Source organism: Alligator mississippiensis, chromosome 13 (assembly GCF_030867095.1).
Source record: "Alligator mississippiensis isolate rAllMis1 chromosome 13, rAllMis1, whole genome shotgun sequence".
Taxonomy (NCBI): domain Eukaryota; kingdom Metazoa; phylum Chordata; order Crocodylia; family Alligatoridae; genus Alligator; species Alligator mississippiensis.
In genome coordinates this window covers 51,643,221-51,670,921 of record NC_081836.1, presented here as the reverse complement: position 1 = coordinate 51,670,921, position 27,701 = coordinate 51,643,221, and the positions used below count along the sequence as shown (strand labels likewise).

Below are 27,701 nucleotides of genomic sequence, written 5' to 3'. Positions count from 1 at the left end.
CTGTTCACCAGAGCGCCCTAAGGGATGACAAGATCAAACGGTGACAAACTCCTCCACAACCGATTCAGGCTGGACGTAAGGAAGAGCTTCTTTACTGTCCAAGCCCCCAAGGTTTGGAATAGACTGCTGCTGAAGGTGGTTCAAGCACCCACTTTGAATGCCTTCAAGACACATTTGGATGTTTATCTTGCTGGGATCCTGTGACCCCAGCTGACTTCCAGCTCTTGGGGCAGGGGGCTGGACTCAATGATCCTCTGGGGTCCCTTCCAGCCCAAATGTCTATGAAAGTCCTGTTGTGCATATATTGTATTCCTACCAACTGTCAAACTTTGATCTTTTGCTACAAGTTTCTTGTTACCAATATGGCCTTCGCTTAGTTCCCTTTCCTTCTCTTCCCACCCCATTACTGTCGCTCAAGAACATTCAGTTTTGATATCCTTCAGGAAGTTGCACGTTGTAGTCTGTGCTTGACTGTGGTGGGAATAACCCTGTTTCAGACCTCAGCCTTCTGTTTCTCCCTCCAGGCAGTCCCCACCTTTGCCATACAAAAATCACTTCCTCCCCACCCCATCCCAATGCTAAATGTTCATGTAGTGTTTGATATCAATGTTGTGAGGTTATTCTTTATTTTGAAGATGTCGGTCCCATTCTGCCAGAAAAACCAAAGTTTTTTTTATTCCTCAGAAAAATCTATGTTCATATTGGCACAGACTAAGTGGTGATATAACCCTAATGAAGGGAGCAGAGCTGTCTTCTCAAGTGTCTAAAAGGGGGAATTGTTTTTAATATAAAGGCTGAATAAAGTATGATCTCTTCCTTGCTTTGTATCTTCCCCTTAGTCTGCAGTTTATGATTAGAGAATGAGACTATGTGAAGTAAACATATAATTCACTTTATTATTTACACAGGATTTGGGTTTAAAAAAAACAACTCTTGGAAACATCATGCAAGGTTTTCTGTTTGAGAAAGTGGAAAACATGTTGCTTTGAGGAGTAATTTATTGACACCTTTCAAATGTCTCCTCTGTGTGCAATGCAGATTCCTGCAGCGCAGACTGTGGCTGACTTGTGCTTCACTTGGCTCCACTCCTGAACAAACCCTTGGTGTTTGTCTGAAGAAGGCCTGCTCTCCACTCCACCTCTTCATTCAGTTGGCTTTTTTTTCTTAATATTCCCTTAATTTTACTTGGGAAATTCAATAAAATCTCAAACTGAAGAAATGGTGTCTAGTGCCACTCTCTTTTTGTGCTGTTCCAGCTCAGAATTCTGTCCCTTTAAGACTTTTTGGCTCCGTGTAGTGTTGGAGCTGGTTAGAGCCCAGTCTGGTTAGATGGCTTAGTTAGGGCAGGGACCAGTAACCTTTTTCAAGCTGTGAGCCAAGCGACTTCAGCGGTACATCAACAGTGGGCAGAGGGAAGGCCTTGCCCTGCCCTGGTGGGATGCTACGCCCATGCCACAGCCTTGAGAGAGAGGGATGGGGCATGGAGAGAAGTAGCAGCAGGGTGAGCCCAGCTTCCAGCTCCCTGGCCCTAGTGCAGCACCTTGCCACTCAGTCCCAGTGTGGGCATGGGAGCAGGCAAAGCTGCAGCTGCATGGGCCAGGTCCAGTGTGCTGTGGGTTGGATCTGGCCCAAGGGCTGCATGTTGCTGACCCCCACGTTAGGGCTTTAGCTAGGGTTTTTAATTTTTTTTAATTGGTTTGCCTCCCCTGTAACTAACCTAAACTTTGTTAAATATCTTTTTCTGCTCAAACTATGGCTTGTCTAAAGTACAAATGTCAGTGGACTCCTCCAGCAGGAGCTGAAGCATTTAACCTCAGATAATTTTAGTAGATATCAAAATGGTATCTTGTCTACTCATATTTGAAGTAGTTCTTGACATGTGCTATGGGTAGTTTTAGAAGGAATAGATGAGTGCTTTCTGATTTGAATATTTGTCCTGAATTTTTCTCTCTCCATAAATAACTCTTTTTAAATGAACATCACTGGAAGGTAGTATTTTAAAATGATTGCTTGGTCCACCGAATTAACCTGCCCAAGCCCTTAGTTTCCCCCAAATAGTGTCTAAAGTAACTTGCCTCCTAAACTTAAAGCTTGCATGCAGTACTTTCTGCAGCAGGGGTGGGCAAAATCTGGCCCACCAAGGCATTTTGTCTGGCCCACTGTGTGTCCCATGGTCCCACCTGGCCTGGGAGCAGCCTGGGCCATGGTGCTGCAGCTGGTCCTGCCACCCCTGGGCACGCAGTGGGGCTGGGGTGACACAGCAGCTGGATTTCGTTTCCCATTAGCCCTGGCGGTGGCTCCTTCTGGCTGCCGCTGCCGGATCCAGCTCCACTGCCCGGGCACCATGGCCTGTCGGCACTGCACCCACAGCTGGGGTTGGAACCCGCGCGGCCAGGGCATACAGCTGGGTGGATGGGATGGGGATGGGCCGTGGCTGTGTGGGGAGCTACATCTGGGAGCAGGAGAGTGGGCAGGGCCAGGGCCCAGGCTGGGAATATTTTGCATAGTGGTGATATGAAGGGGAAAAATGCAGAAAATGTCTTATTTTTATAATCTCCCTCATGAAATAAAGGTATGTAGTAAGAAAACAGATTTGAACAATGTATGTCGAGGTTTAAGAAAGCAAGGCTTGAGGCTGCTTTAAAAAAAACAATACATTCATGTTGATCAATGGAAGGAGAAGAAAAGCAGTGAAAAGACTAATATGTTGGAGGGATATACACCTGAGAAGCTTTTAAAGAAAAGAAGAAATGGGATAGCTTAGTTAGGTGGTAACTGTACAGCACAAGTTAGAGCTTTCCAAAAAGAGTTAGGCACATTTTGAAAATGTTGCCTGCATCTAAAAGTAATTGTGTGTAAACACGAAGGAGAGAAATGAGCTTTAGACAGTGCAGCTGAGCACACCTAAGGACTAATGGGGTGTAGATAAGAAGAAAATGTAAGCTGTAAGCAGTTAAAAGGAAAATTGTAAGCTGACTGCCCAATCAAAATCTAATGGATTTCAAATCCATTTACCCTGAATCTTCCAGTCAGATCATAAACTTTTCAGAACAACAAGACAGGGCTCTAAAGGTTTTTTCTTTTGTGTACAGACAGGCAAAATAGAAATGGAAAAAGCAGTAAAAATAATTTATTTTAAAAATGTCCTGTTTAAAAATAGACTTTCTTTACTGTTTGTGCTTAAGGTTACTATAACAAAGATTAAATGCAGACAGACTTTGTCAAGCCTGAGATGATAATCCTCTAACAGTGAGTGAAGTAGAGCATTAGCAAGAAGTGTGTGGAATAGTGAAGGATGTGCATGCTGCTTTTTTAATGTGAAAGCATTGACTTTTGAGCTGGGGCTCTGGCATGGAAAGGTTCAAAGTTCTCTCGTGACTGGTGTTCAACTGGGTTTTTTTTTTTTTCAATCCATGAGGAAAAGAGTTGACCCTAGATATTTATTTCCCTCCTGTTTTGCATAATGAGGCATTTGAAAAGGAAATTGGTTTATAAGCTTGCACATGATTTTTTGTAGGTTTGATCTCCACGTCAGCAATGCAGTCTCAGTTCATATGGCAATGTTTTTCTGTCTTAGATTCTTCTAGCTTTCCAAGTGTCTCGATGTGTGGCCTTTAGATTTGTGCTCTTGGGCACTAGATACAAAGCATGGGATTAAGTTCATTTAGTAAACTTTATGCATGGGCATTTAGCACAAGTAATTGCTTAGAAATGCTGGAGGAGGAGGTGGAATGAGTTACTTTTCCATGGCAGCTGTCCATTAGGAATACATCAGACTTGCTCTCCATCCATCCACCTGCGTGTTGGATACACCCGCCCTGTACATTACCGATCCACGGTGTTTTGTTTCAGCTGTTTTGGGTTGTTCCCTCTCCCTGCTTCGTTGGCTGTTTGTCGGTGCCATTTAGACTCAGAAGTTGAGTTGGCAGGCACGGCGTGGCTCCGCAGAGCACCTCCGGTGCTTCACATGAAAGGCCTCTTACAGCAGTTGCAGACAATGTATTCGCTCAGACAGTTGGCAGGGCAACAGGAAGGAATCTTTTCATGGGGTACTTACGGCTGGGCCTGCAGTTCGTGCCAGGGTGAGTGGGTGAGTTGGGCGCACGGTTGCCCTTAAAGCAATGAGGCTTTTAATGTCCCTGAAACACTTTGACATTTCTTGACGTGTAAAAGGATATCGTGTCTTCCCACCTGAAGGTGCTAACCTTGCTCCTTAAATCCCTGCTCATTGCTAGTCAGGCTACGAAATGCCCAATTTTAAGTTTGGCTAATCCAGTTTGTATTTGGCAGGGGCGCCAAGCTTGCCAGGGCCCCCAAGTTGGATCTAGACCATGACGAGCCTTGCAAGTTGGATCCAGATCCACTGACGGCAGTGGCACAAGGCTTGCTGCAGTCTCCAGCCCCTGCCTTTCCCCATAGTCAGACATGCATCCCTACTAGGGTCCTGTCCTGGCTCTTGGAGCCCCATGGATTGGGTAAAACAGCTCTGCAAGCTGGATCCAGCCCACAGGCTATATTTTTTACACTTGTGTTTTATGCAATAGCATAAGTTGTAGATGTAGGATTTTCTTAGCATTCAATGTTACAATGGAAAAAGATCTGTTAACAATAGAATAATTAAGAGCACAACAGAAGCCAAAGAATCCAGTGAAGTAACATCAGATGTCATCTTGTTCCTCCTTCAGTATGAGCAGGGTGGTGTTTTTCCACCATAGAAACTGCTCCTGCTTTACTCAGAGGAGCATGTGAACTTAAAAGTGCACTAATTTTACAAGCTCTCAATTTACTAGAACAAAAATTAAAGAACTTCTTTTCAGCATGGGCTCACATTTTGTGTGTGTGTGTGTGTGTGTGTGTGTGTGTGTGTGTGTGTGTGTGTGTGTGTGTGTGTGTGTGTGTGTAAAATAGGATTTTAGGTTGTCAGCTGTACTGTTAACTTGTTTTTTTTTCCAGACTGGGCAATAGTAAGCAGTAACAGTGCTGAAGCTGGGGTGTTTGTGGTGGTGTTTGAGATGTTATTACATTAAGGCTTCCAAAATGTAGGCAGCTGGTAGCTTAACTGTGGAGGCCATAGTCTTGTCATTGGCTCTTACTGTTTGACACCTTTGTCACTTATTCTGTTCATTAGTGCTGCAGAGAGCTCTCTCTGTCTTCATGGAGACATTCGGCTTGATTTGCAGGAAAATGCTGCCCTTCTTGAAACTTGGCATCCAGGCTTCTTTCGTTGCTTTTCTGTAGAAATGAATTAGCTACCATGGTAACAACCTGGCCACTTCCATCCACCTTCTCCCTAGGAAGAAAGCCTTCATAATCTGTTTGCTGGGTACTGTACAGGCTAACTTGGATACTGCAAAACTGAAAAACCAGTGTCCTTGCAGCCTATACTGAAATCCATATGGGGAATGTAGTATAATCAATCAGAGCGTCTCCCAACGACAGGACAGCCAGGGTGAATCAGCAAACAGCCCTGCTGGTTGTGCAGGGCACTGGGCTTTGTGGGCTGATTTGTAGTGATTCTTAGTATGTGACATTTTAATATATTCGGATGCTGAAGCTTGATAAGTGCACTGTCTGGACCCTGGAAACAAGACCTAGGTTTGGGAAGAATTGGGAATATAACAGACTTTCTTTCTTATATAATTGCTGTTTTCAGGGTACAGCTAGCAGCAACTTGGATCAGTATTAGTGACCAGTGGAGGGGAGCCAAAAATGTAGTTGGTTGTTAAGGAGGAAACCTAAAAGGCCTTGCAGAAGATCTGAAGCATTCTGCAGCTTAAATAAGGAGAAATGGTTAATCTCCCCCTCCTAATTGTTGGTTGAAAAACCAAGTGGTTAAACTTTGCTAGTACATTTTGGTGCACAGATGGGAGCTCAGATGTATGGAAGCAGAGAGATACAAACTCAGCTTAGACATTTTAGCTGCATATTTAATAACCGGCAGTTTTCAGAGTTAACTCCATATAGATAGGTAGATTGAGCTCTATTGATTGGCAGGTAGATGCAATAATGTTTTATCTATCTCTTGCCTTAGAAGAGAACTAATTTAGAGCTCACCAACTTCCACTCAAAAATGTATTTGAACAGTGCTATGTTGAATAGCTTTCTTTTCCAGTAGATCTAAACCTGGTACCAGTGTGACGTGGTGGAGATGAACATTCTGGTTTAATTGGTCACCTCTGTATCAAGAATCCAGTCGAAAGAGCCTTCTTCCAAATTTGCCTTTTTAAAATGACAATCCTTTAGAATGCTTTTGCCTCCGAGTACAACAGGGTATTAGTCCTTTAGAAGAAAGTATGGTTGTATGTTATTCTAAGCTTAATTGTGACTTTTGTGGTAGGAGTTTAAGCTGCTAAAGTCGGAAAAGCACAATTATTTTTCATCCTAGTTGACAAAAGGACTCCTCTGCTCTGTGCCTTGGGTCTCAGAGACTAGTCTTAAGAACTCACGTCTACACTTTGAGGTTACTGAGTCAGATGGCCAGCTTCGCAGATGCTTTTATAACTCTCTCGTAACATCCAGCTTTAATTTTGAAAGGTGGAAGAAATGGGAATCATGGAGGAATGGAGTTTTCAAAGTCTCTACCTCATGAAATAGTGTTTCAGTTATAGGACTCTTATTTAAGACCTGTTTAAGTTTGTCTTGGCAGATTTCTCCTTAAATAAATTTAACCAAATATTACCTCCCCCCAGCCTTTGCCTGCTAGGCCTGTGCGAAGTGGCTGGTATTCTCTTCAGATTCGGATTCAGCCGGTTTCAGGGGACAGTGATTCGAGTCGGCGATTCGAATCAGTGTCCCAATCTGATCTGGAGATTTGGCTGCTGTCAAATCTCTGAATCACGCAGGCCCTTCCCCCACCTGCTCTCCCAGCCCAGCAATGGCTGCCCTGCCTGCCCCAGCTCGCGGCATTTGTTTAAAAAAAAAAAAAAAAAGACTTGACTCAGTGGGTGCTGCCAGGTGGGGGGGTGATCCCCACTGCCCTACGTTGCATGGGGGGGCTCTGTGTGAGCCCCCCAGTCCCCCCCTCTCGCTGCTCCGGCCCTTTAAGAAAAAACAAACAAACCCCGCGCTCACTGCTCCTGCCAGCGGAGGTGATCCCCGCTGTTGCATGCCACCTGGCGGGGCTCTTCCGCAGGCCACCCCCCCCCACCCCCGAAGTCCCAAGGCTGCTGCAGGAGTGGTGAGTCCTGGGGTGTTTCTTGGGGTTTTTTCTTAAAGGGCCAGAGCTGGCCCGGGCAGGGCACTTGTGGGGGGGCTGGGGGATCAGGGAGGGGTTGGGTGGCTCATGCAGAGCCCCCCCATGCAGCATGGGGCAGTGGGGGGCAACGGGGATGGCCCCCCTGCCCAGCAGCACCAAGCTGGGGTGGGCAGGGGCAGCCATGGGGGTGCAGAGGGAGTGTTCGGGGGACTGGCAGGGCTCCCCCTATGGTCCCCTCCCCCGCCCCCTACTTACCAGCTTGGAGTTGGCTGCAGCTTCCTGGGAACTGCCCAAATCATCAAAGCTCTCCGAATCTTTTCCAAAGATTCGGAGAGCTTTGAATCAGTTCGGACCTTTTAAATTGGTCCCCGATTTGATTCAGAGTTGGAGATTCGACCACCGAATTGGGCCAAATCTCCTCCGAATCGAATCACCACCTGGAGCTTCATGCAGCCCTATTGCCTACCATGTTACTTCAGGCAGATTATCCCACAAAAGTTTGGCACAATGGGCCCATAGAGCATCTTTCAGACATCAAGTTAGCTAAAGTCACATATGTAGACATTTGAACATTGTTGCAGGATAAGATTTTTTTTCAGACTTGTTTGAAGCTTTTTTGGCTTCCTTTTTGTTTCCTGGAATACCAAAATGTCTCCCCTTTTATGCAACTCAGGACTCCCTTTAAAAGGAAGGCATGATATAAACATGGTTTTCATAGCTTCCACCTGGAGCTTTGCAGCATTGGCTGCAGGCTAAGAACATTATTTTGGATGTCTTTATTGCTTCCAGTCTGTCTTGAAAAAGAACACAAAATGGTGAGGAGTATTTTGCTATAACTTGTGGGAGTCTGTTGGTGAGTCCATATTATATGCTTCATTGAAGTACAGTCTTTCCTTATTCTGTTCCTGAGGCTTAATTTTTCATCTGAGCTAGGCAGAGACCGACAGATCTACCTTAAATTGTCTGCTCTAAATTTAGCGGTGAGGCTTCATAGAGACAGAATGATCAGGAAGGGCTAAATTAATCTTGTGTCAAAAGGGCCCTGGGACAAGCAAAGGAAAAACAGCTATTTTAGAACAGAGGGTCCCATTTCAAGTCCTCTGGGTTCAGAGCACAGTTCAGTAGAACTATGTTTTTTCAGAGGTAGCAAGTTGGAACGAGACTATTTTAGGTAGCTTGATACAGGTCTGGTATTTCACCATCGTTATGGAACTAAGCAACTTGTCATTACTTTAAATATCAGGCCAAGGTTTCAAGTAGCAAGCCTGAGCTTCCTTCTATAGCAAATCTTTTTTAATATAAAGCTTTTATGGGCGTGTTTAAAGGTGGCCATAAAGAATCTGTTGTCTGTTTATTGTTATTTGGCTTAAAGGTGAATTGTTTGAAGTAAAAGGGGGGGGGGGGGCAAGGGTTGTAAAATCTTTTGCTCGCCTTGTCAAATTTGATGGCATCTCCTGATATTTTTTTTTCCTGGAAATTTTTTGAGGCGCTCCGTAAACTGTTACTCTTACCTGAAGGAGCTATGAAGTTTGGGATTTTTAAAGGTATGAAAAAAATGCCTTCCTTATCATGGGTTAAGAGGAATGGAGACTTACTGTGGCAATGCTGGTACATGGTAACCGTCTGCATACCTGTACTTATCCTACATTAAGTGGCAGCTGAACTGGAGCAGCTTAGCCCTGATTTGTTTAAGACTAGGCCCAATTTTGCTGGGCTACGTGGATAGCACAAGTCAGTGGTACTTTAGTAACTCAGTCCCTGCCTCCTTCAAACTTGTGTTTTGGGGTTGATTTATCTGCTTGCTTGCTTCCTTTGTGCCAGTACCCTCTGTTGCTCGTCAAGTACTCGTTTGGGATTGGTGCTTTAGGTAGATAAAAAATTGTTCTTATTAATACCCAAATTCTGCAACTTTAAGCCTTTTGTGATCTATTTTAAACCCAATTGTCCAGTCACCCCAGAATTAGTAAAGAGCTGTATTGATTATCCCATCTTTATTTTTTCCGGTGTACCCCTAGATTTCATGAAGGAGGGGTGTGTATTCCTGTTTCAGAAGAATCTCTGACTGATTTGAGGTTTTGGTCTCAGCATAGAAAAACTCGATTTCTAGCATAGTTGGGAGTGCAGGGAGTAGAAATTAATTAGTTCAACTCCAAGGATATATTTTCAGTCTACTTTGATAGGCCCCTTTATGGTCCTTTTTTTTGCCTTTGCAGGTCACTTTTTAGGGTAAATATGCTGTTTTCTACAACTGTGAACTTGCTTCACAATCTAAACCAAAATCCGTGAAGAATGACATGGGAAACCCAGAGTGATGCTGAATTGTGGGACTTGTGGCTCATTTAGGCCTGCTGTTTGTGTTTCTTGATCCCTCTGTTCCCAGATGTGCAATGACTCATCAAGCCTGCTGAACAATGGGAACAGCATCTCTTACTCCTTCACTTGGTCCCAGTTGGCAAAACTGTTACTCAGAGGATATGTGTTGCAGAGGGAGAAGAGATTTGCAATATTCAAATGAATCATCCAAGTGTTTGTGATAACTCCTAGCTCACCACACAAGATTTAAGGAAGACTAAATTATTCTTGTACACAGAACTCTCAGGGAGTTGCCTAACGATGCAGAAAGTACATATGTATAAATTTACATCCAACTGTTTTTAATAAATGAAATGGTGGAAGAGCCAGCGTTCAGACAGTTTCTCTTCTTCCTAGAGAAGAAAAACGGAGTTGCTGGTCTGTAGCGATAGAGTAATATGCAATGGTTCGTAAAATTAACTGCCTAATTCTGAATGCCTTAATGCAAAACCAGAGCACAGGGTTTGTTATGAAACTACATTCCTATTAGTGTTGCACTTTCGGTTACCAGAACTGTTGGCTGTAACAAGTATAGTCTGGCTTCATTACCTAAGTACTATAGTGCCAGCTGAAAACAAGTTTAATTTTTAAGGACTCATATGAGTAACACTGATATCTTTAATAAGATTGTAATAGAATATTTCAAAAAGTTCAAAGCAACTTTGTTTAAATTGTCATAAATATATGACCAGTTTCTCCCTCACAGAGTAAGAAAACTTTCAAAACTTTCATGTGTGGTTTTAAGTTATTTTCCCCAAAACCAAATGAGACAGTTGGTACAAGCATTTTCCTAATGTCTTGATCCTATAACTGTCTTGTCAAGTAAAAGGAGAATCTAATTACTTTGTTTTTTAAATTTGTCATATTGGAATACCTTTCATGTAGGCCGGTTCATATATACTATTGGGTAAAAGGAAGGCTGGTTATTTTATTTTCTGTTTTGCAACTTGCAGTTAGGCAGGATGAAAATATGTAGACATAATTAATTGGAATTAAAAGAGGTTAATTGTGTTGCTTTAAATCCATGCCCTGGCTTGCAGTTGTGTGTTCCAGGATATCTTTTTAATGAACCAAAATATTGGGAATTCCTATAAGTACTTAAAAAAAAAATCCATTTCTGAGTGACAGCTCTGAATCTTGTAGCCTTCAGTCTGTGTTATTCTAGCATGGCTTCACTTTTCAATCTGGCTGTTTTTACCCTGTTATACGGGAGCTTTCCTCACAACCAAGGTTGAGATGCTGGCCTCGATGATCTTCCCAGGTCCCTTCCGGCCCTGATGTCTGTGCATCTATTACAATATATTCTGCACTGCATTCTTGGCCTGCCCACCTTTTTCTTCATTTATTCATTTTGATGAGCTCTTTCATAGCAATAAGCCAGTGAGGGTCTGCCATGCATCCTTTTCTCTAAAATACTACATATTATTCATTCTCTCAAATTCCATATTCTTGAGTGATAAAGTAATGGTTTGGGCTTGTCATTTAAGGTTTATCGTGATGCTGCAAAAAAAAGTCAGTTTGTTAAATTGTATGCAAAATTGGGATAACTGAATTTGAACTCTAGTTAGGGATTAGACACTGCTACAGGCCAGACAGACTAAATAATACATGGAGCTGGGCAACTTTGTTGTACATGCAACATATCTGGTATGTTTAGAGTCTTTTTTGTACATCATCAGTATACAGACATGTTCTGCTGTATTGGTATACAGCCTCCCTGCACCGGCAATAACGTGTGATAGGATCTGATTTGCGATCTCACGGTTATGCCACTATGCAAGTGTGGCATGGCAGGAAGTGCAACTGTGTGGATCACGCATTAGATCCCATCATGCCTTTACCTGCATGTGTAGAGCAGCCCTTGATGCTTTAGCCACCAACTCATCCTTCCTCCCCAGTTTTGTTACATTAATTTGCATTGACAGCAGTTTAATCTAGCTAGTGAGATTAATCTGGATTTATATTTGGGCTTCTCTCATATGTAATGTATGTTTAGAAAAACTTGTTAATTTTGCTGGCAAAATATTGTTCAGGTGAAACATGCAGCCTTTAGCTTTCTCTTGGTGTTTTATAGTTAAATGCCTTAAACACTTACAGCTCTATGGGGTCATGGACATTTTGGCTTCTGTAATGAGCTCTCCAGTTCACTAGGAGAGACTATTCAGACATGTTCTGATCCATCCACTTCTTTCAGCATGTGCAAACAGCCTGCTATAATCAGCCTCTTTCCCTGAATATACTGTGGAGAATAGTTTGCTTAAAAGTACTTCTTGGACATCCCTCAAATTAATCCTTTTGCTTAATTACAGGTCTTTTGAAAAGCACCATAAGAAATTAGGCTAAAGGTAGTCTGTTTCCACTGAATCATTTTTTAATGGAAGTTTTGGTAACAGATTGCTATGCCTTTCAAATTCTTTTGCTTAAAAGCTGTAACGCACTTGTAACAAAATGATTAATCATACAGGGAGGAGATCAGGAGAGGAACCAGCAATAAATCAGGTAAACTTGCTTGCATATTCCAGGCGTTTACACACATACAGCTGTTTTCTGTGCTGTGTTTGAGGGGAGAGAAAGCTACAGCTCATTTGCAATTTTCTGTACCATCTGAAGGCCTTTTATGCAATAAAGGAGATGCAGGGAAAGGACTTTTTCTTTTTGGTGACCTTTCCCTTGTAAGGCTGTGTTGCTTCCTAAATATGACTCGTGATGTATAGGAAGACTTTTCTTATTCATCTAGTCTAATTATATTTCCTGCTCCAGCTCCTGTTGCCGTGGCAAGATTTTATTTATTTATTTATTTAGCACCAATCAGACTGCAGGAACTGTTCTTACCTTCACCCTTTGATAGTTTAGGATTGTAAGGAAGCTCTCATTTTTAACAAGTTGTTCTTTGGAAAATGTTTTGCTGGAAAAACTCAGTTTCTCTCTATTGTTCATCTTCTGTAAATCCCTCAGGATTACTTACGTGGTGACTTCCTATTTCAGTACGTAGGCTAAACTCCCTTATGAAAAATGCCTCCGGTAGTATGTGAGGATGGGAAATGACAAGTCTGAACTCCATTGTCTCTATGCCTTACATTTAAGTATAGTACCATAATAGAGTACATCAGTCTTCACTCCCATTGTTAAGTCACTTTAAATGGCTTCCAGCCTGGTATTTCCTTTCACTTGTTCTGGAAAGGAATATGGTCCTTTCCCCTCAAGGACTGTGGCAATGGAGGGGAATTGCGTACCTAGACTGAGATTATGTGTGGAAGATACCAGGTAATATTCTGGAGGCCATGAACCTGAATTTAACTGCTTGGCGAGTTCATCAACTGGTGCTGATCTTCACAAGTGCTGGTAGTATGATCCCAGGTTATTTGTTTCATCCTCCGGAAAGGTCTGAGTTGGGGTTTTTTTAGGGCAGTTTTTAGATCCCTTTATAGCTGCAAGGATAACATTATAAAACGCAGCAAGGAATAGGTGCTAACTTTATAGATGATGTTTGTGCTCAACACTGAAAACATGCAAAGAGAGAGAAGTTAGAAGAAGATTTTCTTGAAAGAAGCCAGCTTTCTCTTTGAGCTAAAATAGAAGCTCCCTGTTAACTAGAAACACTTCCACCCCTGAACACCTTAAAAAAAAATGCAGTGGCCCTGCAGATTCCTCAATACTAAATGACATTTGATTTGACTGTTATTAAATGTGATTCATCAGAAATCCTGTTGAAACTGTCTTGTTCACTCCTGGATGGAAATGTGTTTTTAAATATGTTGAGGTTTACAGTATCCCACAGCGGTGTTGATGCGTTTTCCCAAAATACCAACCTAGGCTTTTTTAATAATATGCCTTGTTTAGATTTTGAAAACCAGTGTAGCTGACAGAGAGAATCATTTTAAAGGAAAAATTGGTCTTCGAGAATTCTTCTTGGCAAGATTTAAATAATTATTCCTGTAAGTCCAAGGTGGCATAAATCTTTTGCATCTTCAAAAACAAAAGAAGGCCCCCCCCACTAGCTAATGCATAAGAAGTGCTGACCTTGCCATGAAGTTTTAAAACAAACATGCTATTTTCAGTAAAGGTAGGTAACTGTATTACTAACATTGATAGGATACAGGCATGTATGTATTCTCTAAACCATTGCTCTAAGCTCTCTCAGTTTCTTTAGGTAATATGTAGAGGATGGTATTCAGGGGAGATATAACACAGGTGATGCTGTTGCCTACACTTGTTGTCATGTTAAAAGTGCTTCAGTTGCATTCCTGAAAGTTTGCTTCAAGTTAAAATAGGCAGCGCTGTTTTTATTACACCCCTCTGAATACATCACAATGGGCACATCTACACATTCGTTAATGCACCGTGATTATGGCGCATCAAATTTAGTACCTCTAATTACAGGTACTACCTTTATGCTATGATTGGAGCTACTGCAGACTAGCACAGACAAGTGTTTCTTATGTGATGCTGACGAGCAGTAGATTAATTAATTCTCTTGGGTATTAACGCAGTTTTTGTCAGCAGCGCTAATGCACATTAGAGCTATTCTACTGCAACATGAGGGTCTCCTGTAGACACACCCAGTGTAGTTTAAGCATTAATTTACTAACTTTTAAATGTCACCCAGTGGAAAAGCAAACAGATAACAATAATTGTTTTCAGCTGTTTGATTTGCAACCCTAGATACGAGATTAAGACTTATTTCTCTCTCTTTCTACAGGGTGAATCGGTGAAATACTTCCTGGATAACCTGGATCGGATTGGCCAGCTGGTGAGGCATAACTTTATATCCCACTGAGGTTAAAGTTAGGGTATGCAAATTTGCAGATGCTATAATTTAATATCCCAGTTGAAAAACTGTAATAAAAGAATTGCATGCTCTAATTTAGGAAATCATGGCACCTTGAAGCATATTAAACCCTGACCTATGAAAGGGACTTGACTGATTTTTAAAATTTAAGCTTCACTTTTTGCATTGACAAATGGTAAAAAGGAATACAGCTTGTGCGTTGTTTACACACATCTCTCTCCCTTTCTCTCTCCTCCCACACAATGTCAGGAGCAGGAGCACACCCAGTTTTATACTGCTCTGCTGCCTGGAACATTCGTGGGAAACTTGCACCATGTAGTTGCTGCTGCCTAACCATGGCTTGTTGTATTAGTTGCTGATGTTTAGAGTAGCAAAAAAAGAAAAGAATTAGGTTCTTGTAAGGCTCAAAGAGAAGAAGAGTGAAATGCCTTCTGGGTTATTACTTGCAATCTTCTGAAAAGTAGTACAGTGAAAAAGGAATTTGCAGACCCAGTACATAGTGGTGAGACTGGCCAGACAGTATCTGTAATAGAATTTTGCTTAATGCTTGTTAATAAGTATCTGCTTTGAGAGAATGCTTTGGCTTACAAAACTGTTTAACATCTTGAAAACAAATGTATTGGTAGATTCAGTTTTAAAACAGGCATTTAATGTGGTGGTGGATGTCTGCATTTCTAATTGGTAGTAATCTTGTGGGCAAGAATATCCTAAAGATGAAAAAGTTTTTGGTCAGGAAATTAGAGAGTTGAATTTATAGATGCAGAAAGAATGAAGTTTTGAAGGAATGTAGTGGGCCTACAGACGTGTTTCAACAGGATCTTCCAGGAGCAGCTTCTCAGTATATGTTCATTGGTCAACAAGTCTATTATTTTGGACTTAATTTTCAAGTTCTTCACCTAGGCACTGAACATTTAGCTCTTAAACTAGAGCCTCTTAGAACATCAGCATTATTGGTCATTATAACACAAAAATAACACATCATTACACTTCAAGTGCTAGCTAATAGTTCATATTTTAAAATGGTAAACAGAGACATTTGCCACTCTTCTTGTTTTTTTACAGAATTATTTACCAAGCAAGCAAGATATTTTGCTGGCTAGGAAAGCTACCAAGGGAATTGTAGAGCACGACTTCATCATTAAAAAAATACCTTTCAAGATGGTGGATGTGGGTGGACAAAGGTCTCAGCGGCAGAAGTGGTTCCAGTGTTTTGATGGTATAACTTCAATTCTGTTCATGGTCTCCTCCAGTGAATATGATCAGGTTCTCATGGAAGACAGGCGCACAAACAGACTGGTGGAATCCATGAACATCTTCGAGACAATAGTCAATAACAAGCTGTTCTTTAATGTTTCTATCATCCTGTTCCTCAATAAAATGGATCTTCTGATAGAGAAGGTAAAGACTGTCAGCATTAAGAAGCATTTCTCGGACTTCAGGGGTGATCCTCACCGGCTAGAAGATGTTCAACGTTACCTGGTGCAGTGTTTTGACAGAAAAAGGCGAAACCGCAGTAAGCCACTCTTCCATCACTTCACCACTGCCATAGACACTGAAAACATCCGCTTTGTGTTTCATGCTGTGAAGGACACAATCCTTCAAGAGAACCTGAAGGATATCATGTTGCAGTGAAAGAGTGCAGCCTTGTTTTATTGCAGTCTACCAGAGTTATAGCTCAAAGTTGGGTTTTTTTGTTCTGTTTTTGTTTTTATCTTCGTGGCCCTTGCGTGTGGTTTAAGACCCATGCTATTTACTTGGCTCAGGAATGCTGTAAATTAGCCAGTCCAAACAGGCGCTATTGGCAGAAGAAATCAAACAATCTTAGCTACTGAATCATTTGAACTAATGACACTACTGAAAAGTGGCCATTGTAGGTTTGATGCCCAGTTGGAATAGTGAATAACAGTTACCTTCTGCCTTTATAGAACAATCTAATTTCTTTGACAAACCATGTAAGGAAGACACTTTTTAATGGAAATTACTCTGTAAGGACAGTAGCCATACAGACTGCCTTTCTCTGTAGTTAGAAGGTGCTGAATTCATCGGTCTGACGTAAATCATAACAAGATTGGTAGTTGTATTGAAAAATAAGCAGCAAGTTGATCAAAATTTTACACCCAGTCCTTAAACACATAACCAGATCTGCATGCGTATGCAGTATTTGCCAAGGATCTGGAGTCCCTTTGCCAAGGTGGATGCACACGTCTTGTCTGAAGATCTCGCATCTATATCCAAAAACACAAGTCTAGGACTGTGTAAAGGAAACCCAGCCGGCCAGTTTGGGGTCAAATGAAGAACTAAGGCCTGGTTGACGTGGACAAAGTTTTATTTTGCACTACGTGTACTGTGTTTTACATCCATTGGGAACTGACTTCGGTAGTACAGCTTTGAGGCCTCTACTAGAGTATTTGACCACGCAACTGCACTTAGTGGGTGCGCTAGTTCAGTGTTGAATTTCTAGAAATTTCACTTTTCTCTCTCCTGCAGTTAGCAGTATTTGTAAAGCTCCCATCTCAGATGGCAGGGCTTTATCTGTCTTCAGTGTGGCAGCTGATTTTAAGCTTTGCAAAAAAAATGGTTTTGGTAGTACAGCAGCTGCTTGATCTGTTCCTAACTGCTTACCTTTATAGGAAAACCGAACACACTACAGAGATCCCAATTCTACAGCTGCACTGATTATATTTGCTCAGCAGGACTCTGCTGTAAAACTAGCCCTTAATCCATCTCTTAGTGGGATCGTTAACCTATCTTAATGCACATATAGTTTATAAATAAGCAGTCAAGTCTAGAATTGCCCATTTTAGGCGATGGTGTGCGTGTGTGTGTGAGTGAAATTGCAAGAGGCTGTGAATAATGTTGATGTGAACTGTTAAATTCCTAGCTCTCTAAACTTTTGTAGTTACCTGTCAGGTGCCTTTCTTTGTGTACAAATACTTCAAACTTGTCTGCTACAATGAGGTACATGAACAAAATTCAGATCTGCCTTTATTTCAGTGCTAAAGTGTTGTCTTTCAGGGAACTTTCAAACTCATGTTTACTGTGCAATTGGTACCATTATATTCATTCTGTAATAACATTTTAAGGGCTGCCTCCACCTGTACTAAGTCAGCAATATCCCTTTGAGTCTTGTCCTCCTTGAGGCTGGAATGGTATATCAGAATAAGCAACCATAACTGCTGCAGTTAAATCTCCTGGGAAATGTTTTTCTATAAAGAACTCCAGAACAGGGTCCTGTTGTGCTTTTTAGCTTGGATAAAATCTGGAATCCTGTTTCCTTTGTGGTTTGCAGAAGTTCCTATCAGGATTTGTTTTGTGAATAGAGCTTCCTAATGCAGAAAAAATACTTGTCGTTTTCTTTCTGCAGGCCTCAGGAGTGGAAAAGGATGTGGTGGCGTTAGTGCTGTATAATGCAAATAAAGTGTTGGTAAAGTAAACTGGTAAGGAACTGCAGACAAAAATCTATTTCTCTTTAAAATTACACTTCTTCTACATGGCACATTTAAACAGCAATTAATTGCATTAGTAAGAAGTCTTATTTCCCAGGACCAATCTTTTTTTTTTTTTTTTTTTTTTTTAACTCTTCACTATAATTAGCAATTTCTTAACAGAGGAAGGGAGCAAGTCTCTGTCCCACCGGGAATGTTCTGCAGTGGTTTAGATGGGAGAACTGCTTCAGCTGTTACATTTTGGAAAGGTAAATGCTTTTAACATGAACTGATACAAATAGCAGCTAGGGGATCAAGTGAAATGCATTTTTGCTGAACTTGTCCATTCATTATTTGGTTAAACTAGATGTAAAGATTTTTTTTTTGCTTCAGCATTCAAGTATAGACTTTGCTAGCAGGAGCCTCTGCTCTATAGAGGACTTCAGGAGGCGAAGTAACCTCACTTCCCAGTTGATTGATTTTTTTTTTTTTTTTTTTTTTTTTTTTTTTTTTTTTTTTTGTATGCGTCTGCTGCGCTATTTCACAGGTGTTCTGGATGGGAAAATGTACTTGCTTAAATTATTTGATAAAACATTCCCTTTAATATTTTCCTAGAGGTGTTTGTTTTACATATGAAATCTACTGTAATTTTTAATTAAGAGATTGAATTATTCATTTAATGAGTGCTTAAAGTTTTGTATTCTTGGTCTCCTTATCTCTTTAAAAGAACTAAAAAGCAAATAAATGCAGTGTATAGTTTGAAAGGTAATGTTTAACTTACTGTAGTTGCACCCTGAAAAGTGGGTTTCCCATGTATAATCTTGACAGTTTGATAACAAGCTGGTTTAATTGAGTAGTAAATAGCCATTCCTTCTGGCATGATGCGGCTGCTTTGCACTGTTATGTTAGCATGTAGAGATCCAAGAGGATCACTTCAGCCCCACTTTCCTCCCGATGCAGTGAGGGGCATAGCTCTAATGCATCTAGTTGTCATTGATGCCCAGGTACTGTTCAGCCCTTTGGGTTACTTTGACTGTAATCTGGCGGTATTTCTTCACGCAGGCTGGTCCAAGAGCAGGGAACTGCCTAGGAACTTTTCTTATTCCACAAATCAAGATTGCAGTGCATCCCTCTCATCTTTGGTGGAGGATCTGGTGTGGTTCTCATGGTCAGTGCCCTTGGGTTTCCTAAGATCTGAATGATCTCCATAAATCTGTAATTTAAGCCTTCTGTCTCAAGTAGTACTACATGATCATCAGGGATCTGGGTTTTCCATTTCCTGCACGGAAGAAAAAAGTGGATTTTCCCCTTTTGCAAACAGCCTTCTGCAGGCTGACAGAGTTCCAGCCTGCAATGAGCTGCTTGCCTAAAGGGTGCAAAACCCTAAGCCCTGTCCAGAGGGCAGGGCCAGGGCTTACTCAGACTCATTTTGCCTCCCGCAGCCTTTGGGATAAATAGGACCTGGAGGAGTTGGCGTGGGGGGCAGCTGGGGCCCCCTTCAGCAGGCCTGGGGTGGGGCAGGGGGCTGCGGGTTGGGTGTGAGGGGCAACAGCAGGGTGCTGCAAAGCAGGTTGGGGCGGGGGGAGGAGCAGCAGCTGGACCCACGTCCTGGTGAGTGAAGGTGGTAAAGGGAGCTCTGGTTTTGGGTTTTTTTTTTGGGGGGGGGGGGGTGTTCCATGATAAAAACAAAACAAAATCAAAGACCAAAATATATAGGTATTTACACTTCATTTTATTATAATGATTGAGGCACTGGCAGGCTTCCAAATTTCTTTAAAATTGTAAATATATCAATAAAACAAGTTCATCTGATACCTATATGTATAGTGGCATTTCATTTTAATCATGGGAAAATGTGGATTTGGGGTTTTTATCAGCATTTTGGTATTTTTTTTAACAAAGAAAACCAGTATCCTTGATGATCATTGACACTCCCTGCAGTTGGTTGACAAGCTTAATATTGGACCTGACTGTGAAGGTGCTGCATAGCAAGAGCTGTACAAATTTATTAACTTTATCAAAAGCCATCACCATGGCTTTGGGTACACATATGGAAAACTTGGTCTAGCTGCTTTTTTTGTGGTTATGGTTTTAAAAAGAGAGAGACTGGAATAGGGTAAGCCTAGATGTTACGATATTTCACTGACTGCTGCAGGGAGTCCAGCACATGGCTGTTTTTGCTTTGAACCTAATACATTTGATGCACAGTTCAAATATCTTATGAAAGCAGCCCACAGAAGCAGCCTGTATTGGGTAGATCTGCAACTTAGACAAACTTTGTCCCAGAATGTTTTGTCCAGATACAATGGGACTTGATTGAAGAATTTCAGTGGAAGACCACAGCAGTCACCCCAGCAGGTTCTTCTCTTGCTGGAGTCTGGATGAATAAATGTTGTTTAATTGGCAAATTATATTTACCTGGCTAAGAACTAGTTAAATACACACCCTGCTTTTTTCAGTACCGGATTATCTAGAGCTACAGTTCAGCAAAGCCAGAAGTCTGTAATTAATTTACTAATGCTGAATTCAAGCAGCCAAACTTGATCTCCTGCTCAATTCTCTTATAAGAAACCAGTAGTAGCTTTATTTTCCACTGACATCCTGGAGACCACTTGCAGGTAAACACAGCTGGGCAAGAAAGCTCTTTTAGTAACTTTTGTTGGGCTATTGTTCATCCAAGTAGGCAGGAAACAGTTTTTCCTGTAACCCATAATCAGATGGAGGATTTGAATGTATACTTAAAAAAAAAAAATCATCCAGATCTCGTCACTATTCCTCATGTGTCACTTGTAGATCATTGACAGGGTTGTTCCATGAGCGGTGTCTCCCGCAAGGACAAAGAGAGGAAATGCTTGCAGCATGTTAAAGGAGGCAACCCTTATGTAAACTAGCAATAAATAAAACAGTGACAGATTAGAGGCTTGTACTAAACAGGGCTTTATTATCCTGTATCTTCAAAATGGTGAGCTTGGCACAAGACACCTTTAAGTCATGGGTAATTACCACTCTCAAAAAAGCTGACCAGGAAGTTGTACCCTGAGCCAACCACATTTTGCAGGGCAGTTAGTACTCCAGAATTACCAAATGATTTACTTGGCGGATGGGTTTTAAATGTTGGATTGTTTACTTAAAAGCTTACTTCACAGTTGTATTTAAGTGACACGTTTAATAGGCCACTGCTGTTTTTAACAAGCCATTAAACCAGACTCCTGAGATGTGGAGGGAGCAAGAGGTCTTGACAATGAAGGTTTAATGGAGTTAAGCGTAACAGCCGCTTGACTTTAAATTACAGCTCCTTAGGATGTCTCTAGTTCTCATCAACGTTAAACATCTGATTCCCATTTCATACGATACAGCGGAGCAGAACTGAGCGTGCTGACTTTGTGTAATTACACGTTTAAAAGTCTCCTGTCAAATCTTGAGCAAGGCTCAAACGTGTCCAAAGGAGCTTCTGAAGCCAGCCCCTTCTGCCAGCTTTTTCAAAGCTAACAATGGGTTAACAGTGCTGGCTGAGGTTCAGCTGGAGCGGAGCATTTGTAGTTCAGAGGTTCTGGTTTGGAAGGAGCTCTGGGAGTGTGGGAGGAGCTCGTGAAGCTGATTATGTGGCCATGTAGGCTACAGTTTCACTGTGTTGGAGCCCCGACAGCAGCTGAAATGGAGTCGCTGGTGTGAAAAGCAGCCTCCCATCAATGCATTTGCAGCACTAACTTCCTTTTTCCCAGGGAGGGGTGGGGAAGGGTATCACAAGGATTGTAGGGGGTTATGCAAGCAATGAGAAGGTGTCACATTTTGATGGGGTTTTAATTTTTCTAGTTCATGTCTTGTGCACAGGCTTTTTCCTTCCCCCCCCTCCCCTCCCCTCCCCTTCCCTTCCCTCTACAGTCTAGCCTTTGTTTAATGCTGGCTGTCTAAACGCTAGAGAAAATGGATGTTTAACATCACTGTTTACATGGGGCCTGGTTTCTGTGCGTTTCAGAGCCCTCTTGTGTTTCCCATACATGTATCTTATCCAAGGCTGGCAAAAGTGGGAGTCTTGCTCAGCAAGTCTCGGTCTAGAGGAACTTCTCTTTGCATTCCTTTCTTTTCAGTATCTTTGCTGGCAGCCATTGTTATGCTTTTGGGGTGAGGCTGCTTACACTGGCTAGTAGGAAATGGTGTTGCAAGCAGCTGCCTCTCAAAATTCATCCATGGTCCTGAATTCTGCCAACTTGGGGGAAAAAGTTGCTTTTGAATTATTATCCTGAAGCCAATTGCTGTAGCCAAGGAAAGTTGGAATTGATAAAGTACCAGGTGTTGAGCAGTCCTGGTGGACAAGTGCATGCAGAGAGGGAGTCTGCAAAGAAGTCCAGTGATCAGAGAAACTGGAAATTGGTGATGGAGCCACTGGAGAGGGTAGTAATCCTTTTTCCTTGAGCAGGCACAAGCTGGAAGGCCCAGGACCACTTCATTTGTGCCCTAAGCTGACAGCTCAGGGACAGTACTTTGAAATGTAGAGGTAATGAATGTTTGTATGGCCTTTCTTATTACACCACTGAGCAGGACAATGGGAACTGAACTCTCATTGTATAATACCGGACTAGGTTTGCAGTTAGTCCTTTAGCTCTTGGGTTGCTCTGATCAGTGAAATGTAAATGTTTACGATGATGATCCTCGTGTTCTTGCTTGAAACTGAACCGTGCAAGCAAGCTGAGTAACCACCATGTAAGTTGTGTAATTGGGCTGTAACCGGCAGCTCACAGTTGCAGTAATAGGACATGCCCTATGCTTTGCCTTTGATTAGATTCCCTAGTGTAGACGCTTGACCTTTTTTGCAAGGCCTTGGGTGGGTTTTTTTCTTAAATTTGGTGGGGGTTGTATGTGGGGGAGGGGGAAACTCCAAGTGCTGTTTGAGAGTAGCCTTTATATGTTTCCCAAAGTTTCAAACAATGAACCTTGAGGCCTGAATTAGATTTGACACTTTTTTCAACAGATGTTCATGTCCAGCTGGCCATTAGTACTGTCAGACAACCTGCTTAATGCCCACCTGGGGCAATAAAAACTAGAGGCTGGAGAACACCCCCATTTGTTTACTCAAGTATCCATCCTCTCTGATGGAGGCAGTATTGATTTCTGCAAACTAATAGTAATGTACTTCTTCATAGAGGTGTCAAGTACAAAATGAATGGGGTGGAGGAGAGGTGCTTTATAGCACTTCCTTTCTAAGCCCCTCTTGTTTGTGCCCCTTCTCCTGTAATGCAAGAAAAGTTGTGGGTAGGGATGTTTTAGCAGATCACCTAGAGAATAGTTTACTTACAAAATGGAGCAATGTTTCAGATTTCTAGCTGACATCAGACCTGGGACATGTTTTTAACTAGGGTAGTCTGTGCCAGTCTTAGGCTGAAAGAGCATCAAATCCACTGCCTGCTCACTTCTACATAAGGTCACCCCAGCCTAGAGATGACCTCCAACAGGGCAACATAGCACCGCAGTACTTGTGTGGCTCCTGCCTGGGCTGGGCCTATTTTTGTGGCTACCTGGAGAGATCTCCGCTTTGGAGCCATGAATCACGCTTTTGCAACAAACACTACATTTGCTTCATTCGCTACTTAAAGGACACTACATTGTTTTACACAAACGAGAATGAGAAGCCAAAATATTTGGAGCCAGGGTACCCCGTGAACCAATCAGGTGGTACCTCTGTTTGCTCACACCACTGAGTCAGACAGCTGGGCCTTGACTATGAATTGCCTGACTGTCTCTTTTTTTAAAAGGGTATCCTAAACACAGTGTTTAGGTTTGTCTGCATGTTGACATGCCTGCCTTTCCGTGGGAAGGGGGGGAGGTACTGGATGACTCCAGTGCCAGGAGAGCTAGGGCTGCTTTGGTGTATTCTGTAAATTGCTATAGTTTCCTTCTTGGCCTACATCTATATTTCATCTCTGCTGGCCAACGTAAAGATGGGCTTTTTGGTAAAATGCCAAAGTACATGAGGGAAGGGGGTGGAGGGGAAAGGGACTCTAGTTTCTAAACAGATCCTGAATGCTGCTGTGTAAAGGCTGATTGTACTGAACAAACAAAAGCCCACAGCGGTGACTCTGAGCTCAGGTGACTGACTCCTGGGAGCTTTTTGGCTGCTTGTTACAGCAGTAAGTTGGAACTTCTCTGCCTGCCTGCTTCTCCATTGGAAAGATCCTCTTCAGCTATTCTTCATTGTGCTATAGGCACCTAATCCCTTTATATGTGGTCTGCAAGCCTTTGATAGGCAGCATGTCTTACACCAGTTTAAAACCTTGAAGAAACATTTTGATGCATAAACAGAGATTGCCAGATGAGTGAGACACCTGGTATGGGAGAAGGGTGACTGCTTCCGGTAACCAAGACCTGAGGGGAGTTTGCTCACTCAGAGTGACTTTACTGTCTCTTAGTATTTCTGCCCAGTAATTGCTTCAGTCAGACCATGCTTCATGGTAAGCTGCTGGGCAGGTGGCTTTAGACAATAGTGCGAGGATGATCTCTCAGCAGACCACAGGACTTCAAGGCACTGCCGTAAATTCTTTGCAAGTTGTGCGCATGAGCGCGTTCAAACTTGCATTTGCCTCGTAGCCTTTACAGTCTATGGGATAAAGAGCATTTTTGCAAATGAGCATGTTTCATTATTTGGATTTGCCCAATGGACTAGAAGAGCTAATACATCTTTTTATTAATTAAACTAAATGTCCGCTAAACAGGATCTCCAAAGACTACACTTAACACAAACAGCCAATTCTATCATTTGTTTGACAAAGCTGACTTTTTTTAATATGGTTTGATACATGTGAAAATGAACTGACAAAACACTAGTTAATCTTGTGACACAATCATGTAGCCAGGAAATCAATGCAAAGTATTATCTTCTACTCTGCAGTTAACTTAACTCTGCGGTGCCTATGCATTGTAGCACACATCCTATGCAATGCCATGCAACTCTAAACTAGCTCACTGCTCGCTGCCATGGGCAGGAAAGGCCTTAGCCTTAATTTCTAACAGCTTGTACGTACTTGAAAGACAGTGACAAACTAAAATGAGTTAAGGTGAAAATTGCATAATGGAAAAGCACAGTGTCAGACTGCCCATTGAAGTGTCTTTATAAAGCACCAAAACAGCATCCATAATAGAAGCAGCCTATTTGCTGTGATAGTCTCAATTTTATGAAAACTGTGTACTAGATAAAATTTATATTGTGATGTGTACAAAGTGTATTTTATAGCTTTGGTGAATTAGTTTACTGTTTTGTATATATGAATTTTATAAATCTATTAAAACTTGACTTGTTATACTGTTCATTATGGCCTGCCGTATCCTTCAACCATGTCTTAAATGGGATAATTTTATTTTGGGAAAGAACTTTCTGCCTGAGAGAAGAAAATCTGAGCTTTGAGTGAGTAACATACAAGCCACATGAGGCTGGGTTGTCCTGCAACAAGACATTGGGCGAAGGAGTGCACGTTCTGTAACCTTTCTGGGTTCCCTGCCTCGTCCTCAGTTCTACTCTGTCCAGGAATGAGCCTTTGAGAACGGCGCAAGGAGGGACTTTTGGTGAACTGCTCTCCTATTTAGAGCTCAGTTCAAGCTCACTCCAATTCTGGCAAATTCTAGTAGCTGGTATAGGTATTAAAGCTAATGGGGATACAGCTAGAAGCAGTTGTGCTCATGGATTTTTTTACACTCAAGCAAGAAAGATTTTTGAGCTAGTTTGGCTGATGGCACCTGCTAAAAGTAATTTTTTCCCCTGCTGATTTAGCTTCCAGTAAGAGCAGTCTCACCATCTATGCCCTCATCTGGGTGGTGTTTCTCCCCTGTCAGCCTTGCTTGCTTTTTATCACCAGTGTAGAAGTGTTGACCCCAGGATGATCTAACTGGTCCCTTCCTGCAGTATTGCAATCTTAGCACCAGCTGATTCTATTAGCATTGTTCTTAACTGTTGTACCTTTACTTTTCATCTCTTGTGCTTTGAGAGGTGACATGTCTGTTGCAAGTCCTTTGAATTAACACTACGTTGTTGATTACTTTGACCTGGGCAATCGCACACAGTTTTAACCACTTCACCAAGAGATCTTGGCCATTTTGGCAAGCAATTGAGAGGTTGGTTGCCTCCGATTTGTTATCTAAAATCTCTCTGCACAGATGTTAATTTGCTTGATTTACTTTTAAAGAAGTTCTAAGCACCTGCACCTTCTCTGGGCACTGTGGATGCCAGACACCTCAAAAGTCAGTTCAGTTCTGAGCCAGAAAGAAAATACAGACACCCAAGTGGTGCAACCCAACTTTGACTTTTCATCTGTGTCCCAACTAGTGTGCAGATAAACACATGGAAATGCTGCTCTGTTGATCAAACGCAGCAAGGCAGATGAGCAACTAGGACCAAAAATATGCTTGTGACTTCCCACTCCCATTAGGTGATGCGTTAAGCAAGCAGGATGGGTTTCCTACTGGAATGCGAAGGAAAAGTGCTTCCTCGTGAGAATGCTGAAATCTTTATTATTTGGAGCAATTTATAGGATAGTGGGGAACTCGAGCGAAGGGCAGTCAATTGATTTCCACCCCCACCTCTTCCAAAAAATAAAGACACTTTGCTGCCTTTCCCTGGCAAAGTTATCCCATTGACTCGGCTTGAAGCTGTCCTAAATACGCTTTCATACTGTTTTTAATGCTTCCCTCAAGCTACTGTTTGTTCAGTAGGACAGGACACATCCCTCTCTACATCTCTGCCTTTCTTGCACTAGTTGCTAAAATTGACCCCTACACATGGGACTATAAAGCATGAAGCTGCCTGTTCTACAGCTAGTAAAATTGTCTATGCAATGCTGATTCCTCCCTCGGTCATTGGAGGGAGAGAGAGGCCTAAGCTTGGTCTTGCTTCCAATTAGTCTAACTGGACAGAGATGACTGCTCATTACTGCTTTTGCAGACTGGGAGTCAAAGGCTCTGAAGATGGTCCCTGTGCACCAGCTCACCCAAGCTGATTTAGTTGTACAGCACTCTTGAGGAGGCTAGATTTTGGGTCCCACCTGTGCAAAGTTGAGTGAGGCCCCTTGGATGTGATGCAAGTGGACTAATGACTGTGCAAATCCAGAACAGTGGTGTGGTATTCTTCTCTCCATTCAGCTTCTGGGTGCACTAAAAGCACCCGCTATCTTACCTGTTTTCCTTGCCTGCGTTTGCTGTTGGGAGTTTCCCTAGCATTGCTCCCATGAAAGAAATGGGTTGGTAATCCAATCGCCATTTATTGTCAGTCTCTCCTTAGTCAGGAAGGCAAGACATCCCCTTCACTCTGTGCCTGCTGAGAAGATGGGCGCGCTGGCTTTCAAGGGTGGCAGAGAGGGGTTGTCAGCCAGACGTCCTGTTAGGAGCTGGAATTCACAGCCCCATTCAGACTGTCTGTATCTGGATGCCTCCTGATCCTTGGGGAGAGGCAAGAGGGCCCCTTCTCGGGGCAGACCTGGAGCAGTGGCCTGCAGACTATGCCACGAGCATGCTTCATAGTGCGTGCGGCCTTGCTCCTGACTGGGCACGACTGGCTCCAAACATCGGGTCTTGCCCCCAAGCTCACACACAGTTGACGAGTGGAGCTGTGCTATTGCAAGGGGTAAAATTCTACCTTGTTACTTATATCCTTTTAAACGTTTGTTGTTTCCTTCTTGGCTGCGTAGGTCTCCTGTGCAGTGATTAGGAGCTAGACAGCAGGCAAGGGAGCTGCTGACACCCAAAGAAACAAAGTTCTGCTTTGATGCAGCTGAGGACACTGCTGCCCTCCTGCCAGTGCTTCACATAGCTGTGTCTGAACCCTGTACCGCTGTCCCGTCCCCCCCACCCCCTGTCCCACGCCACCACAGCTCATCTCCTGGGGATTGCAGGCCACCCCAGCTTACTGACTGCTTTCCTTGAGAGAGATGCCGAGGAGCTGAATGACCTGGAGCGTTCT

General features: G+C 42.5%; 1 protein-coding gene across 1 annotated transcript in view; it reads left to right on the top strand.

The window, feature by feature from the left end:
• Nucleotides 1-25,060, top strand: part of GNA12 (G protein subunit alpha 12) — a 62,543-nt gene extending 37,483 nt beyond the window's left edge. The window contains exons 3-4 of the mRNA XM_006260636.4: nucleotides 14,247-14,297; nucleotides 15,399-25,060. Coding sequence (XP_006260698.1) covers nucleotides 14,247-14,297; nucleotides 15,399-15,968 — 621 coding nt within the window. The 3' untranslated portion in view covers nucleotides 15,969-25,060. The remainder of the gene's footprint in view (nucleotides 1-14,246; nucleotides 14,298-15,398) is intronic.
• Nucleotides 25,061-27,701: the final 2,641 nt, after the last annotated feature.